Source organism: Nilaparvata lugens, chromosome 3 (assembly GCF_014356525.2).
Source record: "Nilaparvata lugens isolate BPH chromosome 3, ASM1435652v1, whole genome shotgun sequence".
Lineage (NCBI taxonomy): Eukaryota > Metazoa > Arthropoda > Insecta > Hemiptera > Delphacidae > Nilaparvata > Nilaparvata lugens.
In genome coordinates this window covers 68,203,545-68,225,142 of record NC_052506.1, presented here as the reverse complement: position 1 = coordinate 68,225,142, position 21,598 = coordinate 68,203,545, and the positions used below count along the sequence as shown (strand labels likewise).

The window sequence follows — 21,598 nt, the reverse complement described above, 5'->3', positions numbered from 1 at the left end:
AGATAGACTTGGTAAATTCTTATTTCTGCATCTTCCGACAGACTATAGTGAAGTCAACGTTATAATGACAGTGTTTGATTACCCCTATCCTTGTCTATCATTAAACAAAGCGTATAGCGCTATCTCTCTCTCGCTTTGCTCTGTTGCCACATTGGCTTTTAACAATGCAGAATTGATAATCAACAAGATATTTTATCTTTATTATAAAAATTTAATAGGAAATTATTGAAAAATATAATTTATTGCTTAATAAAATATAATTGATTATTTTAAACGAGAATGAAAAGTTAATACTGCATTTATAAACCTGTATCACCTATCGTCTATAGAAGGCATTGAGAAGACAGAGGTTCGGCAACGTTTTTCTCCAATGCCATTATAACGTGAACCTCACTAGATCAGCAGCAGATTGGGTCACCTCTCTCAGTAGACGCAGCTTGTCTTGTGGGGGCCGCGGAATTGGAAATATCTGGAACTCAAAATATCAATGTTAAAGTAATGTCCTATGCTTGAAAACTGTTGCTGGGTGGAACTCCGAATATTTGTCAGACAGTGGAATTGGAAATATCCGGAACTCGAAATATGTTGCTAGGCGGAATTGGGAGTATCTGGAGCTCAGATTATTTGTCTGTCAGATGGCGGAATTGGAAATATCTGGAACTCAAAATATCAGGGCCAAAGTGGGAGTACTGGTAATGTGTTTGTTATTGAGAAATGGTTCAAGTCTGACTTATTTTCTGGAATGATAATTATGGACTAATTAGCCCACTTAGGGTAATTCATAGCTCATTATTTATCAATTTTGGATGGAAATATTGGACTTGAACTTTAAACATTGGAAACAACTTGGCTGATCTTTTTGGACTTGTTTTTCATTATCAAAATTCGGGAATAGAATACTTTTGGACCTGGTCTGTCGTTCTTTTTCAATTATATTCATATAATTTGCAATTGCACCAAAATATAAATGGAAGTAATATAATATTTACGAACATGAGAGTCAGTTTCTTTCTTGTTATAATAAAGATTTTTTTATTAGGTAGGCTACATTATTGCTACTTCATTTTATAACTAATACCATAACCAACCGTGAAAACACGAATTAAAATTATATTGGTTTATAAAATAATAGTCATGTACATATTATGCAAGTTTTCAAAACTCTGTTATCTGTTTCAACAAACAAGACTGACGACTGTTGATGTGTTGATGAATTTATTTTAGGTTAACTATAGAACCCTTCATATTTTGTTTTGCGATAAATTTGTTTCATCCCACACCTAAACAGTCTCGCTAATAACGATCGATATTGTGAATTCGATATATTTCCAATTCCACAATACTTCCAATTCCACCAGCTGACAAGATATTTTGAGTTCCGCCGGTCTGCACGATATTCGGAGTTCCGCCTGTCAACATATTTGGAATTCCATAATATATTTCCAATTCCGGCCAGCTGCAAGATATTTTGAGTTCCAGATATTCCCAATTCATGCGACCCGTCTTGTGTGTGTGGAGTTTTAGTTTGTCATCAGCCCTCTATGTCATTTGTTCGGTTTGTCGCAGTTCCACAAGTGCAACGTCACCCTCCTACAAAATCAGCTGAGCGTTGCAGTTACGTCTACTATATTATTATTGTAGACTACTATTGAACAAAGGTTATCCAACTATTCAGAAACAGAAATAATTATTTAGAGAATCAAAATTAATGATGGTCTGTTCAAAATAGTTTATTTCAAATAATTTGCTAAAAAGCTGAGACACTGCCATCAAAATCAGTATTACTTGAATGTGCCAATTTATTGACAGTGACACAAACACAATCACCAGCACCAGTCACCACTGCCTTGAGCCTTGCCTTGTCTACGCTAGTAAAAATTATATTGCTTTTTAGTCTTCAATCCAATATAAGTGAATTATTTCTATTCTTATTAATGTTTCTCCCACTATAGAAATAAACTACATAAGATGGGTAAGTTTTTCCATACATAGTTAATCAATTCGTTATGATTATGCAATTTTATCATTGACATATTTGTTGATAGTCGCCGGGACAGGATCTTTATAATTTAATCGGGGAAAAACTTAAACTATAAGGGATCTCTGTTATCACTTCTATTTGTGAAAATTGAATCAGTATTTACAACGGAAGTTTGTCATTTCTAGTTCAGATCATCGTTTTATCTCAAAATTTTTAGGTTATGTGTACAGTACGTACTCAGTGAGTATTAGTACTGTACTCTTATAGTTAGTATGAAAATATTGGATCAATTCCTGAATAAACAATAGGTCTCATCTTTTATAGACTAGTCTCATAAATAGTCTTCAAAATATTTAGTCATTAGTTTGATAAAATTCTATATTGCTTAGGCTAATCTGTAGCTGACGTTTCAAGTTTCCTGTTCATTTCACTCTAGACCACCATTATTAAGTATTTCTATTTTCTCACATGAATTATCAGCTGGAAGTCTAATGTCAAATTTATTAAAAGGATACAGTTTTGTATCTGATGTCCACATTATCAATATTGAAATAATCGATAAATCAAATCACGCACTAAATGACAATATTATTTTGATATCAAAAATACAGTAAACATTTACTAGTAGTTCTGCGAACAGTAGACCTCGCTCATGAATACAACTCTCAATTTAATGAGAAGGGCCAGTAAGTACAGTCACAAAGTAGGAGAACTTCTCTGTGGTACAGTATATTATTGTAAAGATTTAGCCATGAGATCTATTATTTTTTCTATTGAAAGTGCTAGAGACACTGTTTTCAGGGACACCGGACTTATCAAGGAGGTACCTTTATATCGTCTCCATATTCACAATATAAACATATATCACAACTTTTATAATAATTAATGATAAAAAATCGGTCAACTGACGGGAAAAATGGAATATGCAGTAGGCAATTTAGATGATGAATCGTCTCACAGACGATGGTGAGATGGAAAATGATTCTAAATAAGATGGGTTTGTTGGTGACAATGACCGGAGGTTGCTAATGATGTTTTTCATGAAAAGTGGATTCAATGTTATGGCTTGTTATGCCTATGCAGAATGTTAATGTTCACAAATCGGTTTCCGATCTCATACCAAAAGGAAAACAAAAGACTTGACACTGTATAGCGACACAAAAATGCATACAATACAATAATTATTGTACCTGATAAACTGAAAATTCAGTTAAAAATAACTTAAATAATAACTGATAGTTATGAATAAAAGAAGTTGGAGATTGAAGAAATGTTTATGATTTTAAATATTGTCTAAAACTAAAATAGTTGTTGATTCATTTTTATGATTATAAAAATTGTCCACAACTAAAATAGTTGAGTTATCTGTGACATAGATAATAATAGTTATTTATGTATTGATAATATTATTAAAGATTTAAAAAAAAAATTATCCAATTAATTTGATAAATCAATTTAATAATAATAAGATGATTCAAATTATTATTCTGTATAGTCATAATGATAATTTTATAATGATATATTATTAGAATAAGATAGAACAATTAGTATCGTCTGCAAAAAAAATCTGGTCGGAACAAGATTTGAACCTGGGTTGCACGGTGTAATAAACTACGCTCTAACCGCCTTGGACACCACGAGTTATTGACCGCTGATAGCAGCGATTGGTTTAATTTATCATTAAGTTGAGAATAATTAAACTATCAATAGTGGTATAAATTATAATACTGTGAGTGATACGGTAAGACTTTTATAACACTTTATTAATAAATAGTGAAACCTATTTATCAATAGATTATTCAACTTACTCACTCAAAAACATAATTTAAGATAGATCTTGGTAAGCAGTGATTGAATGGCTTAGTTCTAACTAATTGCATTAGTTCACCTCGACCTGCACTTTATCACAAAATACCTGAAACAAAAGCTTTATAATTGATTAGAGCCTAATTTTATTTTATAGGTTTGGTCTATGATGAAATATTAGTATATTGAATCACAACTCAGTCACCAAGAGATTCAGATGTGTTTCAGGGCGTAATCCTTTTGTTCGCTATAATTACCTGTAATTATGTACGTATAAATTCTATCTATGATTTCAAACTTTTCAATATTTCCGATTAATTATGTTATCTTGTTTTTTTTTTACTAGGTGGATTATTAAGTTACTTCAGAAATCTTCTGGGTAGCCGAGAAATGCGAATTCTGATTCTTGGCCTGGATGGTGCTGGGAAAACAACAATACTCTATCGTCTCCAAGTTGGTGAAGTTGTAACCACAATTCCAACAATTGGATTCAACGTGGAGCAGGTCACTTACAAAAATTTAAAATTCCAAGTCTGGGATCTCGGAGGTCAAACTAGCATAAGGTTAGTCTACTGCAAAAAATGATGTGATATTAGGTGAATAAAACTTACTACGGTAGACCTAGTTTACAGGCTAAATAATAACTCCTATTGAAGTTATTTAAGTTTACAGTCTAATTTATTCATTCACATTCACAAATAATCACTGAAATCCTTGAACCAAGGCATATATTATTACTTTAGTCTAGTCGAATGGTCGTTTTTCAGAAAACATCCCCGAAATAAATTTTCTTAACGGTTCTATATGTATTTTGGGGCGCTGAATTCGAATCTGAAATTTGCTGACACGCCAGAGGGCGGCTTTATCCCAAAAACACCCAAAATGTGTATCCAAAGTATTTTACAAGGATACGCAACTTTGAATATGGGAGACTGTGAAAATGAGGAAAATATCGCAAATTTCTCGCATACTCAGAGTTGCGTATCTTGTGTAACACTTCAGATAAATAGCTTAATCCAAGAAGTAGTTGAGGTTGTAGAGAATTTTCTCCTCTTTTCACTCCCATGAATCATATATATCTGATTTCAATACTGTTCAAAAGTTACAGCTAATTAAAAAATTATGATTTTATTTTCTCATTTTTTGCAATTTTACTGTTTATTCAAGAGTCTCTAAAACGAGTACGATACATGATAGAAACTTGCAATTGGTCTCAAATGAAAGAGAATTTCATGCTCTATTACCTTACCGAGATACACAGTTTTGAATATAGAAATTGGCCATTTGTTTGTATATGGGAATATGGGCTAAAATACACTCAAGAAGGAATTCTCTATTTTTTGATCAAATTTCAGTTATGATAGCCTACATGATTTTGAACCGCCTTGCGCCTTGACGAGCTGTTAATAATGAGCTTTAGTACGAGGAGATCTGCTCATTCTGTCAAAAAGTATAAGTATTCAAAGTTTTGATCCTTGACCAATCCTTATGTGAGTACCCCCCTACTAGAAAATACTGAAATTATGTGTGTGTGTGTGTGTGTGTGTGTGTGTGTATCTAACGGGTAGTTCTCATAGAAAATGACCCTTGTGAGATGATTTCAGCCGAAATATGTCGTTTTTGTTAGGAAGGCCTTGAAAAGGTGTTATACGCTAATGAAAAGTTTGTATTTTGGCTGATTTTCTATTTTTGGTGTATTTTCTCTCCCCCTCTACTAAATCAATTGTTCTTTCACGTGATGTGTGGTTTTTTATCATCACTAGAAAAAGATCCAAGTTGTATAGGGTTGAAGTGGTAGGTTTGCATACTTTTGAAAAACCCTTAAAAATATCCCTTTTTTGAAAATTTGTAGCTCCGGAACCAAAAATGGTAGAGCCCTGCGCGTCCACTCAATTTATTGAAAATTCTATTATCTTTCATTTTGTAGAGGATGCTTTTACTCAAAAAACTCAAGGTTTTCTAGATCAAATTGAAAAATTAATAAAAGTTTGAAATTTTGGGGCTGAAGCCGCCCTCTGGCGTGTTAGCAAATTTCAAATTCGAATTCTCCGCCCCAAAATACATATAGAACCGTCGAGAAAATTTCTTTGGGACTGTTTCCTGAAAAACGACCATTTGACTGGGCTAGCCTACTTATTTTATGTCAATATAGTTTATGCTATATTATAAATATAGATATTATATCTATAGATATCAAACTATGAAGGTCAGAATTCACATTACATGGTTTTATATTTTCAATTAATGTTTAATGTTAGAGCCACAATCCAAAAAATTATTTGCTAGCCCGGGAATCGAACCCGGTACCTCCTAATTGCCAGTCAGGTATACTTACCCTTACACCAAATAGACAATCTAGATAGCAGCTCTCATTTTATACGAAGCCATAGCGGCCAGCCAGTCTACAAATGGAAACTAATGAGAAATTGCATTTATTCATATAATGAATGATTATTATTGAACAAAAATCCAAATTAAATGCTGTAGATCACCCCGAAGACTTCTGCTACTTCTAATATTGGCAACAGGGTTAACAACTACGAGTAGCTGGAAATTCGATGATACCTACTCTCCAAAACCTGGTCTGGCAATATTTTTTTCATATAACCAAACCTAACTCTTGCATTCAACTTCTTAAAGGGTTTCATTCTTTAACTTGTGAAAGCTTTAGTCTCTTTTTGGATTATTGTATTTTTTGTTTTTGTAAATATTTCACTTATTTATAAGGATTTGAGTTGGAATTTAGAAATTACTGTGGTAGAAATTCTAGGGTAGTGTAAGTCTGTAGTAACTAGTAATCAGAGACTGGTTTGATAACCTTATATACATTTTTTAGAAATGTGAAATTTGCTAAAATTTATCATAAGTTTTCTGTATCAAATATTTTCCAGCCACTTTCCTAAACAAGTAGGTATAGTCGATGTACCACAGAATTTCAATGATTTTGATGACTTATAATGCAGTGAAATTTATTTGAAAGAACATGAAAATTAATCTATCCATTTCTCGTTCCAGGCCGTATTGGAGATGCTATTATTCCAATACAGACGCTATTATTTATGTTGTGGACTCGGCAGATAAAGATAGAATAGGAATTTCAAAAGACGAATTACTTTACATGTTACGGGTAAGTTAGAAATGATTTGTGAATCCATGTTTAAATATTAGTTTGATGTTACCTCACCTCAAAATTAAATCAAGTATCGGAGCTCAACCCTTTTCTTCAGTATTTCATCATCCAGTATACCAAAATATTACATTATTTATAACTTACAAAATATATTACTTAATATAACGTACATATTATTTATAACTTGAATTACTATTTACAACGTACTAAACATTACTCTATTATTAATCCCACTAATTTTTATTATATAAATAGATCAGCTAAATTTGATAAAATTTTCAATTCTCATTGTAAGTGATTAAAGTTGTCGTTTTTTCCTCACATGAGCTCTAGGTTTTTGCATAGGTGATGAGGTGGGTGATAATGAGAGATGAATGGACCTACAGCTTTAGAGGGGTCCGAACCACCGGGAAGCTATTTCACAACTCATGAATCATTTTCAGATATTAAAATCTCATTATAGTCCAGTCAAATGGTCGTTTTTCAGGAAACAGCCCCGAAAGAATTTTTCTCGACCGATCTACAGGGTGATTCATAATTATGGTAAAATATTTTAATACGTGATAGTAGAGGTAAAAATAAGAAAAAAGTTCATATAAACATATATCCATAAACGCTTCATTAGCGAGCTATACAGGGTGAAAGATTTCGCCCGGAATTCAGTTCCTCTGGTGAAATACACCGATGCTGAATTGTTTGGGGACTAGTTTTTGAAAAACCTATGCTGGATTCACATGGAAAAATATATTTTTTTTTTTTTTTAATTATATAAAAATTAGCACCTAGTCTGAGACTAATAAGCTATTTATTTTATCCTAATTTTACTAAATAGACTTTTTCAAACCTCATCCTATGATTCAGTTTGTCTAGTTTTTGACTACAATTACTTAGTCTAGTTTGTATCCTATAAAATAGTTTCATACAATCAAGTTAGTAGGCCAATAATAATTTGTTTGGTTTGAAGGGATGAACATTTCACTATCACTAACACCAGCTTCAAGCCATCAATTCACAACACAAATTTCACTTCACTAACTCATGCGGTTTTGTTCTTTTGAGCCTCCTGACCAGATTATCAACATCAAGCAGCTGGATTGCCTCTATATTGTCGTGCTGGTGGAGTCTCTCTTCATGCTTGGCCGCAAAGTGCTCAATAACTTTCGTGACTGTCTCCAATTGAAGGTCGCGGTGAAGATCAGCATTTCTGATGTACCAAGGAGCGTCAACAATATTTCTTAGTACCTTATTTTGAAATCGTTGGATAATTTGTACATTGGATGGTTTAGTACAGCCCCAAAGTTGAATGCCATAAGTCCATACTGGTTTCAGTAGCTGTTTATATAGTAGAATTTTGTTGTATATGGACAGCCTGGATCCTCTTCCCAGCAACCAATACATCTTTTTGAATTTAATTCCTAGTTCTTCCCTTTTCTTCTTGACGTGTGCTTTCCATTTGAGCTTGACATCCAGCGTCATACCCAAATATTTGGCAGTATTAGCATGTGGAATGACTTTCTCATTTATATATACTGGAATATATTGAATTCTTTTATTAGTAAAATTCACATGTACAGACTTGGTATCATTTAGTTTAATTAGCCAATGATTTGTCCATGTGTTTACTTCATTAACTGCTCTTTGTAACTTTTCTGTAGATTCCTCAATATCTTCTGCGACTGAGAGAATAGCAGTATCATCTGCAAATGTAGCTATAGTGACTCCTGCTGGCTTTGGAATGTCACTAGTGTACAGTGTATACAAAACTGGCCCTAGCACACTTCCTTGGGGTACACCAGCTTTAATTTGCCTTAGTGTAGAATATTCATCATCCAGCTTCACTCTGAAATATCTCTCGTCCAGGTAGGACTTCAATAATTGGCTATATGCTGCGGGTAGGACTTGTTCTAATTTATGGCACAAGCCTTCATGCCAAACCTTGTCGAAAGCTTGGGCAATATCCAAGAAGACAGTAGAACATACCTTTTTCTCCTCAAGGCATCTTTCTATTACATCTGTTATTCTGTGTACTTGATCAATTGTTGAATGTTTACTACGGAATCCAAACTGGTGAGAAGGTATAAGTTGTTTATCCTGTAGAATTGGTTTTAATCTTGCCAACAGTAATCTTTCAAAAAGTTTTGATAGTACCGGTAAGAGTGATATTGGTCTATAAGAGGTTACTTCATTTAGTGACTTTCCGGGCTTAGGTAGCATTATTACTTCGGCTACTTTCCATAAACTTGGCACGTACTTTAAACGGAAAGCTGCATTGAAAATATGACTCAATTTCACAATTGCTTTTCTAGGAAGATGTTGAAGTATTTCTCCTGTTATGAGGTCATATCCGGGTGATTTCTTCTTTGCCATATTATTTATTTCTTTTTTAACTTCTCTTGGCGATGTTGGAGGGATATTATCCAAAAGTATTGGCTGTATGATTACATTTATTCCATCATTGAGCACTCTATCATCATGAGGAGTAAATGTTTTCTCAAGATGGTTTGCAAACAAAACCACTTTTTCCTTACTGCTGTGAGCCCATGTTCCATCTTCTTTTCTTATTGGTGCCACTTGTTCCACTGGTCTCTTTATTTTCTTTGTCGCTCTCCATAGTGAGTAGTTGGTACTGGCCTCATTACTTAGTTCCTCCAGGTAAGTGTTAATCTCTTGCTGTTTTATTTCATGTATTGCTCCTCTCAAGTTCTGTGTAATTCTATTCAGTTCTATTTTACTTCTTGGATCTCTTGTCGTTTGCCAGATTCTTCTAGTTCTTCTTCTTTCTGCTATCAGCTCTCTTACTACTTGGGGGTAGCAATTACCTTTAATTTTACTCTGAAGTGGGGGAGTGTTTTCCCATGCAGATTGTTGAATGCTCGTTACAAACTCTTGTACTTCATTTTCCAGCTCTTCAGTCGTTTGTAGAGATGTGTCTAAATCAATTTTATTTTCTATCATGTGCTTTAATGATTCTATGTCTGTATATTATTATTTATTAGTTGTGGTGCTCCGGGTTTTTTCACAGCAGAGCTATGGATTGTAAGGACAATTGGTGAATGATCGGAGTTAAGATCAAATTCTTCCTCAACCTCTATAGTGTTGGGTGATATGTACTTTGTGATGAAGAAGTCTAACAGGTGTGGGATCTTAGCTCTATCTGTTGGCCAGTAAGTTGGCTTCCTTGTCGAATGTTCTTCGCAGTTGTATTCATCAACGGCCAGTTGTAATTCCTTCCCTTTGGTTGTGGTTAGTCTCGAGCCCCATCTAGTATTCTTCGAGTTGAAGTCTCCACCGATGATGAATTTTCCTGTGAAATTTCTTAAAAAATCACAGTAATCTGGTTTCTTTAAGCTGAATCGAGGAGGGCAGTAGACAGCTGCGATCGTTATCATTCCACTCGAATGGCATGTAAGTTTCACTTTTACGGAAATCGACTGGAACTCTTGCAATTCTATTTTCTTATACTCATGATGAATTAATTCTTCTTTAACCATCACCGCACTTCCTCCACGAGCACTGTTCTGGGGATGTACTGCATGATATATTTTGTAACCTCTCATTTTCAGATATGATTGCTTTGTGAAATGTGTTTCTGAAATTAGGCAAACATCAATTTTTTGTTCAATTAGAATTGCCAATAGATCATCTTTATGCTGTAATAGACCGTTGGCGTTCCATGTCATTATTCTAAATCTACCTTCCATATTTCTTGTAAGTGCTTTCTTTCACTGTAGTATTTTCTAGTTTTTCTAGTCTAGAAAGAATTGTTTTATTGAATTGCTCCTGCCTAACTAGCTTTTCAAGAATTAATTGGAGTTGAGAGGCTATATTCAATCCTAAATCTTCACCTAAGCTCTGCGATATAAGTTGGGTTTTCTCATTCATTTTGTTAACTGGGACTTGTTTTACTCTATCCGAATAAGACTGATTCTCAATAACTCGAGCATCTCTTAATACCCTTTGAGGCACAGTAGTTTTATTTCCCTCATTGGTTTTTGGTTGTTTCTTCTTATTCCGAAGTGCTTGCAGTTCTTGTGCCACTAGACACCCTCTATAATTAGCTGGATGTTCCAGTACAATTGTAGCACTTTGCTTTTTCTTCTTTTGGCTTTGTACAGCTGGTGGTAAGGTGGGGACCGGCACATTTCACACACCTGGGATCTTTCCTACAATATTTTTTAGTATGTCCCCAGGCTTGGCAATTTTTGCATTGGGGTAGGAATTTCGGCTTCTTAATTGGCACAACCTCAATTTTCATGCCCATGATTTCATGGATTTCATAAATTTTATTTATATTCTCTGAATTATCAAAAGTGAGCATGAAAATTGGAAGTGGTTCTTTAGTCTTCCACTGCAGTATGTTTACAACATCCAGAATTTTAAATCCTTTCTCTTGAAGTTCTTCCTTTATATCACCTGGATCGCAAGTGCTATGCAATTTCTTAACAATTACTCTAATAGGTCTAGTTTGTTTGTTTTCAAACGAAGACCAATTCATATTTTCTTCGTTCAGCACTGCCGTAGCTAATCTGTAATTCTCTTCTGTGTTAACATTGAGTTTTAGACTATCATTATTCAGTAAAGTCACCTTGTAAGAATTTTTCTCCATTTTTTATTTAGAATCTTATAGATAACTTGATAATTTTGAATATTGTATAATATGATGGGTGGTGGTTTCAAAATTTTATTTGACTGTTGATTGTTGGTGGAAAACTGTTCATGTCCAGTGTCATCTTTCGATTTATTCTCTTTATTTGAAGAAGCATTTTGCTTATTTCTTGAATAGAGTGGAGGTGATTTTTCTTGTGATGGAGGCGAAAGTGAAGTATTCAGCTTCCTCTTCTTAGATCTCCCATTTTTCACTCTCACCCACTCCGTCTCCTTGGCAAGTTCCTCCTCATCTGTACAGTAACCAGTACTACGTGATGCATTTTTAACATTATCAGATTTTCCACCTTTTGGTTGATTTTTCTTAATTGTTGTTGATTGTTGTTGATCCGACTTACTACTCTCTACAACTTTCAAATTGTTGGAAGCTGCAGGGGCCGAGTTGAAATTAGCGCTCTCTAACTGACACAGCTTCATTTGAAGTTCTTCCAGTTTTTTTTCAAACATGTTGTTTTTACTTTCTGCTACTCGCATCCTATTGTCAGCTTCCTTCCATGCATTATATAGTATTTGCTCTGCCGGAGTTTTAAGCTGGTCTGGTTGAATGAATTTTTCTGGTGATGTATCTCCTTCATTCATGGTGATTGATGGTGGTGGTGATGAATTGCAGCTATTATCTTCAACTTCTTCAAGTTCTGGAATTAAGAAAGTCGAAGGTTTAACTAGTTTCCATTCCTTTCCATTCATTATTCTGATTAATATAACTATTACGACGGCTCAGCAGTTTTTTCTCGCCAGTTGGTTTTTCGCGAGGTGACCGACCGCGGCAGGCGACGCGAACGTACGGACGCGAGCGCGCACATGCGTACTACTTCCACTCACAGCCGGCTCTATTTTTCCAACGTAAGCAAACCTATTGTTCTATTGAATATAGTAAACGACACTAAACTACACTAAACGACACTACTATAACTATGTATACTATTACTGAAATACTATTAAACACTCTCTACATGTTACCACTTCGGTGTCTAACCGCTGACTGAGGAAAAATATCTGAAAAATTGAATAAAGCTAGTCTGGAAGCTGTAGTATGAGTAGTTTTTGAGAAAAAAGTTGAAATATGCAAAAAATTTAAGTAGAAAAACACAGACTTCTACGTTTGATGCCCAATAACTTTCTTTAATGACCAGTAAACAAATATTTTTTCGCAATAAAAATTGTAGAGAATTTAATTCTGAAAAGAATTATGTAAGCTGTGTAAACTAAATTCAAATAAAAGTTGAATAAAATGTATTCTTATGTAGTACATTACGATTACACCATAAAAATTTGCTGTTTTATGAGGAGAGAACTAATAACTCATAGGTTGTAGCTGATTGCAAATAAAACATGGATTTTAATAACAGCTGTTTTAAAACAGCTGATTTATTATGTTTTAAATAAAATATTCAAATGAAATTATCAGCTGAAAATTATTTTCTGAAATACTTTAGCTCACTGTTGAACAAAAAAAAAAAAACTAAGTTAGGCCTACTGTAACCGCGCTGTGTTTTTTGTTTAATCTATTAACCAGTTATTTGTAACCATTCCACTTTGCTTTCGTGTTGAGTGTTAACTTTTTAAAAAATGGCAGGTAATCTTAGACATTATTCATACTCCGAATTAGCTGACATGCATTTAATGTATGGAGTGGGACACTACTGTAATAGTACTGAAGCAAGACGTTTGTATCAAGAGAACTTTCCTAACCAAATATGTCCAAGTTCAAGGTTTTTTGCCACTATTCATCAACGTCTGTCTGAAACAGATTATTTGATATCCAAAGAGCACATTTATGCAGGCAGACCCCGATCTACTATGACTGTTGAGTTAGAAGAACAAGTTCTTAATGAAATTTATGAACATCCAGAGAAGAGCACAAGAGAATTGTCAGTGCAGTTTAATGTCAATCAATCTATTATTTGGAGGATACTAAAATAGCAGAAATTACATCCATACCACCTCCAGAAAGTTCATACTTTATTGCCACGAGACTGTATTCCCCATGCTAGTATTTGCCAATGGTTTTTAGTGACAATTGTTTACCCAAACTTTTTAACAACCGTTTTATTTACCGACGAGGCACACTTTACAAGAACTGCTATCGTTAACGTCCACAACCAACATATTTGGGCAGCTGAGAATCCTCATGCCATCAATCCTAATCTTTCACAACATCAGTTTTCAGTAAACATTTTGGGCAGGAATCATAGGAGATCATCTAGGCTACTTCTGTTTGAGCTTCCTCCCAGGCCTAATGACATAATCTAACTAGTCTTTTTGGTATAAGTTTAATGTCATTTAGATATGCTACTTTCATATAAGAAAAGCTTTTCATAAAAAACCGAATATTTTATTTGCAATCAGCTACAACCTATGAGTTATTAGTTCTCTCCTCATAAAACAGCAAATTTTTATGGTGTAATCGTAATGTACTACATAAGAATACATTTTATTCAACTTTTATTTGAATTTAGTTTACACAGCTTACATAATTCTTTTCAGAATTAAATTCTCTACAATTTTTATTGCGAAAAAATATTTGTTTACTGGTCATTAAAGAAAGTTATTGGGCATCAAACGTAGAAGTCTATGTTTTTCTACTTAAATTTTTTGCATATTTCAACTTTTTTCTCAAAAACTACTCACACTACAGCTTCCAGACTAGTTTTATTCAATTTTTCAGATATTTTTCCATATGAATCCAGCATAAGTTTTTCAAAAACTAGTCCCCAAACAATTCAGCATCGGTGTATTTCACCAGAGGAACTGAATTCCGGGCGAAATCTTTCACCTGTATAGCTCGCTAATGAAGCGTTTATGGATATATGTTTATATGAACTTTTTTTCTTATTTTTACCTCTACTATCACGTATTAAAATATTTTACCATAATTATGAATCACCCTGTATATGTATTTTGGGGCGCTGAATTCAAATCTGAAATTTGCTGACACGCCAGAGGGCGGCTTCACCCCCAAAACTCCCAAAAACCCCTGAAATTTCTGACATTTTTAAAATTTTTCCATTTAATCTCGAAAACTTCGAGTTTTTGGAGAAAAATCATTCTCTACAAAATTAAAGATAATAAAATTTCCAATAAATTGAGTGGTCGCGCAGGATACTACCATTTTCGGTTCTGTAGCTACAAATTTTCAAAAAAGGGGTATTTTTAAGGGGGTTTCAAAACCACTTCTTCCCTAAACAACTTTGATATTTTTTTACTATAGATAAAAAACCACACATCACGTGAAAGAACAATCAATTCTGAACAAGATTCCTTAGGAATTTTTGAATTTTAGTAGTGGGGGGAGGGGGAATACACCCAAAGATAGAAACCACTCAATTTATTGGAAATTTTATTATCTTCAATTTTGTAGAGAATGATTTTTCTTTAAAAACTCAAAGTTTTCGAGATTGAATGGAAAAACTGAAAAGAAAAAAGTCCAAAATCTTGTGGGTGAAGCCGCCCTCTGGCGTCAGCAAATTTCAGATTCGAATTCAGCGCCCCAAAATACATATAGATCGGTCGAGAAAAATTCTTTCGGGACTGTTTCCTGAAAAACGACCATTTTACTGGACTACTACCTTTACTATTTCTAGTTAGTTTTAATTTATACGTTTCTGAGTGGAAAACCAACATAAAATTCAGAGTATTGAATTCATTTATGCGATAAACAATGATACAGATCTTTCGCTCCTGATGGGTGGCGTCAATTCTATTTATGACATGATCTGTCCAGGGATGCCTGGCCTGGCAATTAATCAAGTCATGGATATTGGATGTGGCTGTCAGAATGTGCTTCATCTGATTGCTAACAATGTTATTCAATTATTATAATTCTCATGTCCATCTCAAATCTCACTATTCCATTACTGGTTAGTTTATTTACATCAGTTTATTTACGGCATTAAGGACAGAAGAAGGAATTGAATTATCTCATGATGTTTCAAACAATTACAATTTAAGATAAGAGGAATTTCGGCACTCGGCGTTTATTCTAATTTCAATCCAATTTGACCCTTGATCTCCATGAAACAATACATCTCTATAAGTTCCAAAGCAATTCATTGGCCTAAAAAAACATCTAAATATACATTAATCTATGAAAATTCATCTGAAACATACATATAGAATTTCTTATTTATTGAAATTGATTTCAATTGTTATAGTGTAGCTTATTGCTAAACATATGGAAAAATATTTAGCCTATGCATTTAATAATTAATGAATACAAATTTTGATTTATTTTATATGCTCTTTATTTCATAATTATAATTTAACATTAATCGCAACTTATTTCCTCGCAATATATTGGTCTTTAATTTTAAATAACCTAAGATAATCACTCACCAACAATAATAGACTGGTGGTGTATTTTCAGTCATGATGGTTTCTTGATCTACGAACTGCGTTGTATAAATACGCTATTTTGTTGGATCTTGTTTGCAGTCTGTCGGTTGCATGTCGACTTTCAAAACAACAAATAATTTGGTAAATTTTCAACATTGGAAGATATTGTACTCGAACGTCTTGCTCTTACTCATAAATAATTATGAGTAAATTACTCATAAATAATAAAGTTCATAATGCTCTCTGGCTTATATTCAACTTGGAAAGGATTGTTTTATTAATGTCCTTAATTGTATGGTTTATTGTGATTGCAGGAAGAAGAGCTGCAAGGAGCGATACTGGTGGTGCTGGCCAATAAGCAGGACATGGACGGCTGCATGAGTGTGGCAGAGGTGCACCAAGCGCTGGGCCTCGACGCACTCAAGAACAGAACGTTTCAGATCTTCAAAACATCGGCTGTCAAAGGAGAGGGCTTGGACTCAGCTATGGACTGGCTTTCCAATGCTATTCAAAACAAAAAGTGATGACCGATTTTACAGTATTTTCTTCGAATTGTATTTGTGAGGGTGCGTGCAAACTGTGTTGATTGACATTTATGGTCAATGACTTTTGCCATCTTGCATCTGAACAAATTGTGATCTAGACTCTAAACAAATTGATCGTCAGCAGAAAATACTCTAAGCTAATATTGTGTTCTGTATTACTTCACCTATGTATATACTATTGTTTTAAATGGTCATGTTTTCTTTGCAATTGACTTACATGTAATTACATACTTAATTATATAATTGTAAAATTATTCTGTTTCTCATAACTCATAGGCACTATTTATATATTTTGCTCCTTTAATTAGTGATTAATTGGTTTGAGTGGATGTTGATTTGAGTGCAAACATCTGAAATCAACATCAGCCTAAATAAATATTTTATAATTTTAAAACTCTTTAATATGAACGTCAATCCTGAGAAAGCATTCTACCTACATTCTTTCATAATTGGGCATAGAGGAAAAATTCTCTTAAGAAAAAAATACAATAAGGTTTCACATCTAATTCTATAACAAATTCTATTCCACGTTAGAATAGAATTTGTATATTCCATTAATGTATAATATTAACTCTGGAATGATTATACATTATTTTATAATTTATTCTGGCCTTCCTTCTACAGCCGTGCAAACCTTAGATTGCAGCACAGGGCTTTATGGCCAATTTTATTTCAAAATAACTCTGCTGCCGTTTTTGATGATAAAAAATGAGCACACTGCTGCCGTTTTTATGCTGATTCTTTAAAAAAACCTACGCTCACTTTTTTCTCTCGCACAATTAGCTCACAGGCTCTCTGGATTCTGTGAAATCTGACAGCACTGTACTGCATAAGAGCAATGCTGCATACTAAGGTTTCACAGAGTAATTTTTGGGGAAAAGATAAGAATAAGCTAATTATCATGGTGATACAGAACTACAACTAACTAACCTACGAGGTCAGTTGATAAAAGCTTGTTTCATGACTAACTACGGAAGTTTCTCATGAAATTTAGACTTCTGTAGTCCTTTTTATGCCAAACAACCTAATAAGCATACTCTGTTCCAGTTGTAAACATTATTACTTTGTTTAAGTAATAATAATAGTTAACCTCCACATCACCCCTACAGCTAACCCGTTCTACCACATGGCGCCAAGTTTCTGCTTGAGTATGCTTACGCTATTTTATGTGCAATAGAACGGCTCAAGCCTTTGTATATTACAGCTGTCAATAGTGATTTATCAATTATATTTAAAAAGTATCAAAGAATCTCTTATCTGGCTTCTTGCAAAGATTTTATTTTATTTTTTAATGAATTGGAATGTTTAAAGAAGTCGATTCTATTGGCCAAATATTTTTAAATATTTTCTTATCCATACTATGAGCACGCCCATGATCTAAGTGTATGCAAAGTTCATATTGTAATCAAAAGTTCTATCTAATTCAAAAGCAGTTTTAAATTATACTAAGCTTGAAAAAACATCTTATGCAGAACACTATCTTATCGGAAACTTAGAAACGTCATTATTATGCAATCTGGATTTCTAGGTCATGCACTGATTCAGACTATTACCAGATTATTAATTAAACTCTAACGAATACTAAGTAGTGGTACGTGAAAATTATAAAGGTGATTAGTTCTCTAATAATTATTTGTTTATTCCCGTTTCATTAATACATTTTTAACTCAATATCATTCTGCCAAAGTATGTATGTCTAAAATGAAGTACGTAACATTTGCTGTGGTTTTATTGGCATTTTCAGGTAAGTTTTCCCCATAGGTACTTCATTAAACTAGAACCTAACTAGATTTTTATAAAATTTGAAGAACTTGATTCTGCAGATTGTAACTCCGTGGAGTTGGAAATCTATTACATGACACGATATAAAATGTGTAATTCACTATTACCAAATTTACCCAAGTGATTTCACATTTTTTTCTATAATGCTTTTCCTACAACCACATATGAAATTAAATATTTTAATTGATTACTTTTTCCTAAAAAGTCAAATTCCATTCTTGAATCTTACTGAAAAACGTGTGTGTTCTTAATTTAATCATACTACAAATTTCTAATAAGTCTAATTCAATACCACCTACGGGCATTCCTACATGCGGTATTACTCCATGACATTGTGCTATAGAAATTTATATTGTCTAGTAAGTAGCTCATTAAAATTCAAATTTGAACCATGACTGCATCTCATATGCATATAGACTTCTGCTATCAAAATATGCATTGGAAAGAAAGTATTTGTAGTAAAATCGACATTGATCTTACAAAAATATATGAACTTATTTTGTCTTGACTAGAAATTTAAAAAAATGTAAAACTCTAAAATTATCAGAATAGTTCGATGAATATTATTTATGACAATGCTCTGTATCTTGATTTTACAATATTTTTGCATTGTTCAATTAACGGTATTACTTTGTACCCCTATCAATATTTTCCTGTGGTTGATGATTTTCATTACTTGTTTCTCAATGTTTATTCCAGTTTGCAACGAATCAAAAGATTTGCCCTGCAATGCTGTCTGGAAAGACACAGGTTTCATTTGTGTTTGTAATAAAACCTACTGCGATACAATAGAACGTCCGAGGAAACTCAATTTGGGTCAATACCATGTTTACTCCACTAGTAATTTAAAGCCAGGCTTCAATCACCATATCAGTTACTTCAATTTCAAAAAGTCCACTTCTGGTGAGTACCGAGTTCACAATTCAACTTATTGTTTTAAACAACATTTCATACGGTAATATTTTTCACATTTAGAGAAACAGTGCAAGTTCCTTGCAAGTTTGCTTGAGAAAGGTATCAATCCTTTGTATTTTTCAGTTCTCAATCTTAAGCTGGATTTAAACACCAAGCTACAGAAGATCAGAGGCTTCGGTAGCTCGTTTACAGATGCATTTGGATACTCATTCAACCGTCTATCACTGGAAACTCAGAACAACTTTTTGAAGTAGGTAGAACTTTTTTCTAAACTACTGTAGCCGATTTTCAAATCATATCCACTATATATATTATACAGGGTGTTTCAGAAGTAGTGTCGAGAATTTTAGGGTATTGTACCTGGATGCTAGGAGACTACAAATGTCATATTTGAAGTGTCCAAAACTCAGCGGTTATCCTTATAGCAGCCATTTTGTTTTTTTCACTTAAAAATTTTTATCTCAAGAACGAAATGTTGTATTGATCTGAAATTTGGCATGAATATTTATGCTATAAAGACTCAACTATAAAAAATAAAAAAAAAAATTTTCGTTGAAATTTTTCAAAATGGCGGCCATTTTAAATTTTTGATGGCGAATATCTCGAAAACCGTCCATTTTACAGAAAATTTACAAGAGACAAAACAGTTAGCAAATTATTTCACAATTCCAATGGTACCTAATTTATTAAGATTGGTCGAAGAATAACAGAGAAATTGATTTTTTTCGTACTGCATGCATGACCACTTTTCACCATTTAAAGATCAATATTAATTTTTTAATTCCAGATGTATTTAAGATGAAGCTTTGAAACTCGGTATGGCTCCATATGGGCAAACAGATGATTTTACAATGGTTTTCAGATGATAATGTTTGTCTTGTAAAAGTATTGTTGTTTCATTAAAAGTAAAGAACCAGATGTAGTGCTTCCTATTTCTTAGTCTCACGTTTCCTAGGTCTTATTTCTATCTTAAATTTCCAGTTTCAATATTTTCTTACGTTGCTTCTACACAAATATTTAATTGTTGTAATGGAATTTAGTTCGCTGGAGTACACCGATATTCACTTCATGTATGGAGCAGCTCTTGGCAATGCGACCGAAGCAAGAAGAATGTATGCAGCTGCATTTCCAAACCGCCGTCTCCCTTCCGACAAGGTGTTCACAAGAACTCACAATCGGCTGAGAGAAGTTGGTTCATTTGAACGGAACAGGGTAATTGCTGGTAGGCCTCGAGCAGTTCGAAATGTTGCTTTTGAAGAGGAAGTATTGCAGAAATTCGATTTCAATCCTAGAACGAGTACGAGAGCAGTTGCAAAGCAAATCAATTCAAGTGCTTCTTCTGTGTGGCGTGTACTAAACAAGGAAAGACTTCACCCCTTCCGCTTTCAAAAAGTTCACTCATTGGTTGAACGCGACTATGAGCCAAGAGTAAACTGTGCCCGTTGGTTTCTTCAGCAAGACATTATCCAACCAAATTTTCTAGAAAATGTGTTATTTACCGATGAGTCCAGCTTTACAAGAGAACTCTCGCAACAGTCACGTCTGGGCCTTAGACAATCCTCATGAGGTCAAAGTGCGTGGTTATCAGCATAGATTTTCGCTGAATGTTTGGACGGGTATCTTAGGTAATCGCGTGATTGGACCATACATTCTTCCTAATCGTCTGAATTCTCCCACGTACATTACTTTTTCAAGAGACATACTACCAGAACTTTTGGAAGATGTGCCTCTTGCAAACAGATATAATATTTGGTTTCAACATGATGGTGCCCCTGCTCATTTCGGAAATGTTGTTACGGACTTTCTGAACATGACCTATCGTCAGCGGTGGATTTGGCGGGGTGGACCAGTACCGTGGCCCGCACGTTCACCTGACCTCACCCTTTAGATTTTTTTTTCTGGGGCCATATGAAAGACCTTGTTTACAGCACGCCAGTAGAAAACGAAGAAGACCTTGTGGCAAGAGTGGTTGCTGCAGCAGGTGCCATTCAAGATGATGAAAATGCTTTTATAGCAGTTCGACGGTCCATGATTGAAAGGTGCAGACTGTGTAATCAAGTTGAAGGACGGCATTTTGAGCAATTGCTGCATTAGTATCAGTGAACCGATTTGAGTGAAATTAATATTTTTCAATGTAAAATAAAATTTGGAGGAAAGTTATTCTTGTATATTTCTGTAATAAGAACGGTTTTCATGAAATTATAAAAAAAATTAATATTGATCTTTAAATGGTGAAAAGTGGTCATGCATGCAGTACGAAAAAAATTAATTTCTCTGTTATTCTTCGACCAATCTTAATAAATTAGGTATCATTGGAATTGTGAAAAAATTAGCTAACTTTTTTGTCTCTTGTAAATTTTCTGTAAAATGGACGGTTTTCGAGATATTCGCCATCAAAAATTTAAAATGGTCGCCATTTTGAAAAATTTCAACGAAAAT

General features: G+C 33.8%; 2 protein-coding genes across 3 annotated transcripts in view; both read left to right on the top strand.

The window, feature by feature from the left end:
• The first annotated feature begins 1,591 nt into the window (after positions 1-1,591).
• Positions 1,592-16,859, top strand: LOC111054538 (ADP-ribosylation factor-like protein 1). Its single transcript, XM_022341592.2, has 4 exons — positions 1,592-1,972; positions 4,134-4,350; positions 6,803-6,914; positions 16,232-16,859. Exons 1-4 carry the CDS (start codon positions 1,969-1,971, stop codon positions 16,439-16,441), a joined length of 543 nt encoding a protein of 180 aa, XP_022197284.1. The 5' UTR covers positions 1,592-1,968; the 3' UTR covers positions 16,442-16,859.
• A 1,116-nt stretch (positions 16,860-17,975) lies between these two features.
• Positions 17,976-21,598, top strand: part of LOC111054539 (lysosomal acid glucosylceramidase) — a 39,931-nt gene continuing 36,308 nt past the window's right edge. For both annotated transcript variants that reach the window (XR_005570867.1, XM_039424391.1), the window contains exons 1-3: positions 17,976-18,206; positions 18,944-19,147; positions 19,283-19,409. Coding sequence is in view for 1 of the 2 variants with exons in the window: in XM_039424391.1 (XP_039280325.1) it covers positions 18,155-18,206; positions 18,944-19,147; positions 19,283-19,409 (383 nt within the window). In the remaining variant the exon portion in view is untranslated. The remainder of the gene's footprint in view (positions 18,207-18,943; positions 19,148-19,282; positions 19,410-21,598) is intronic.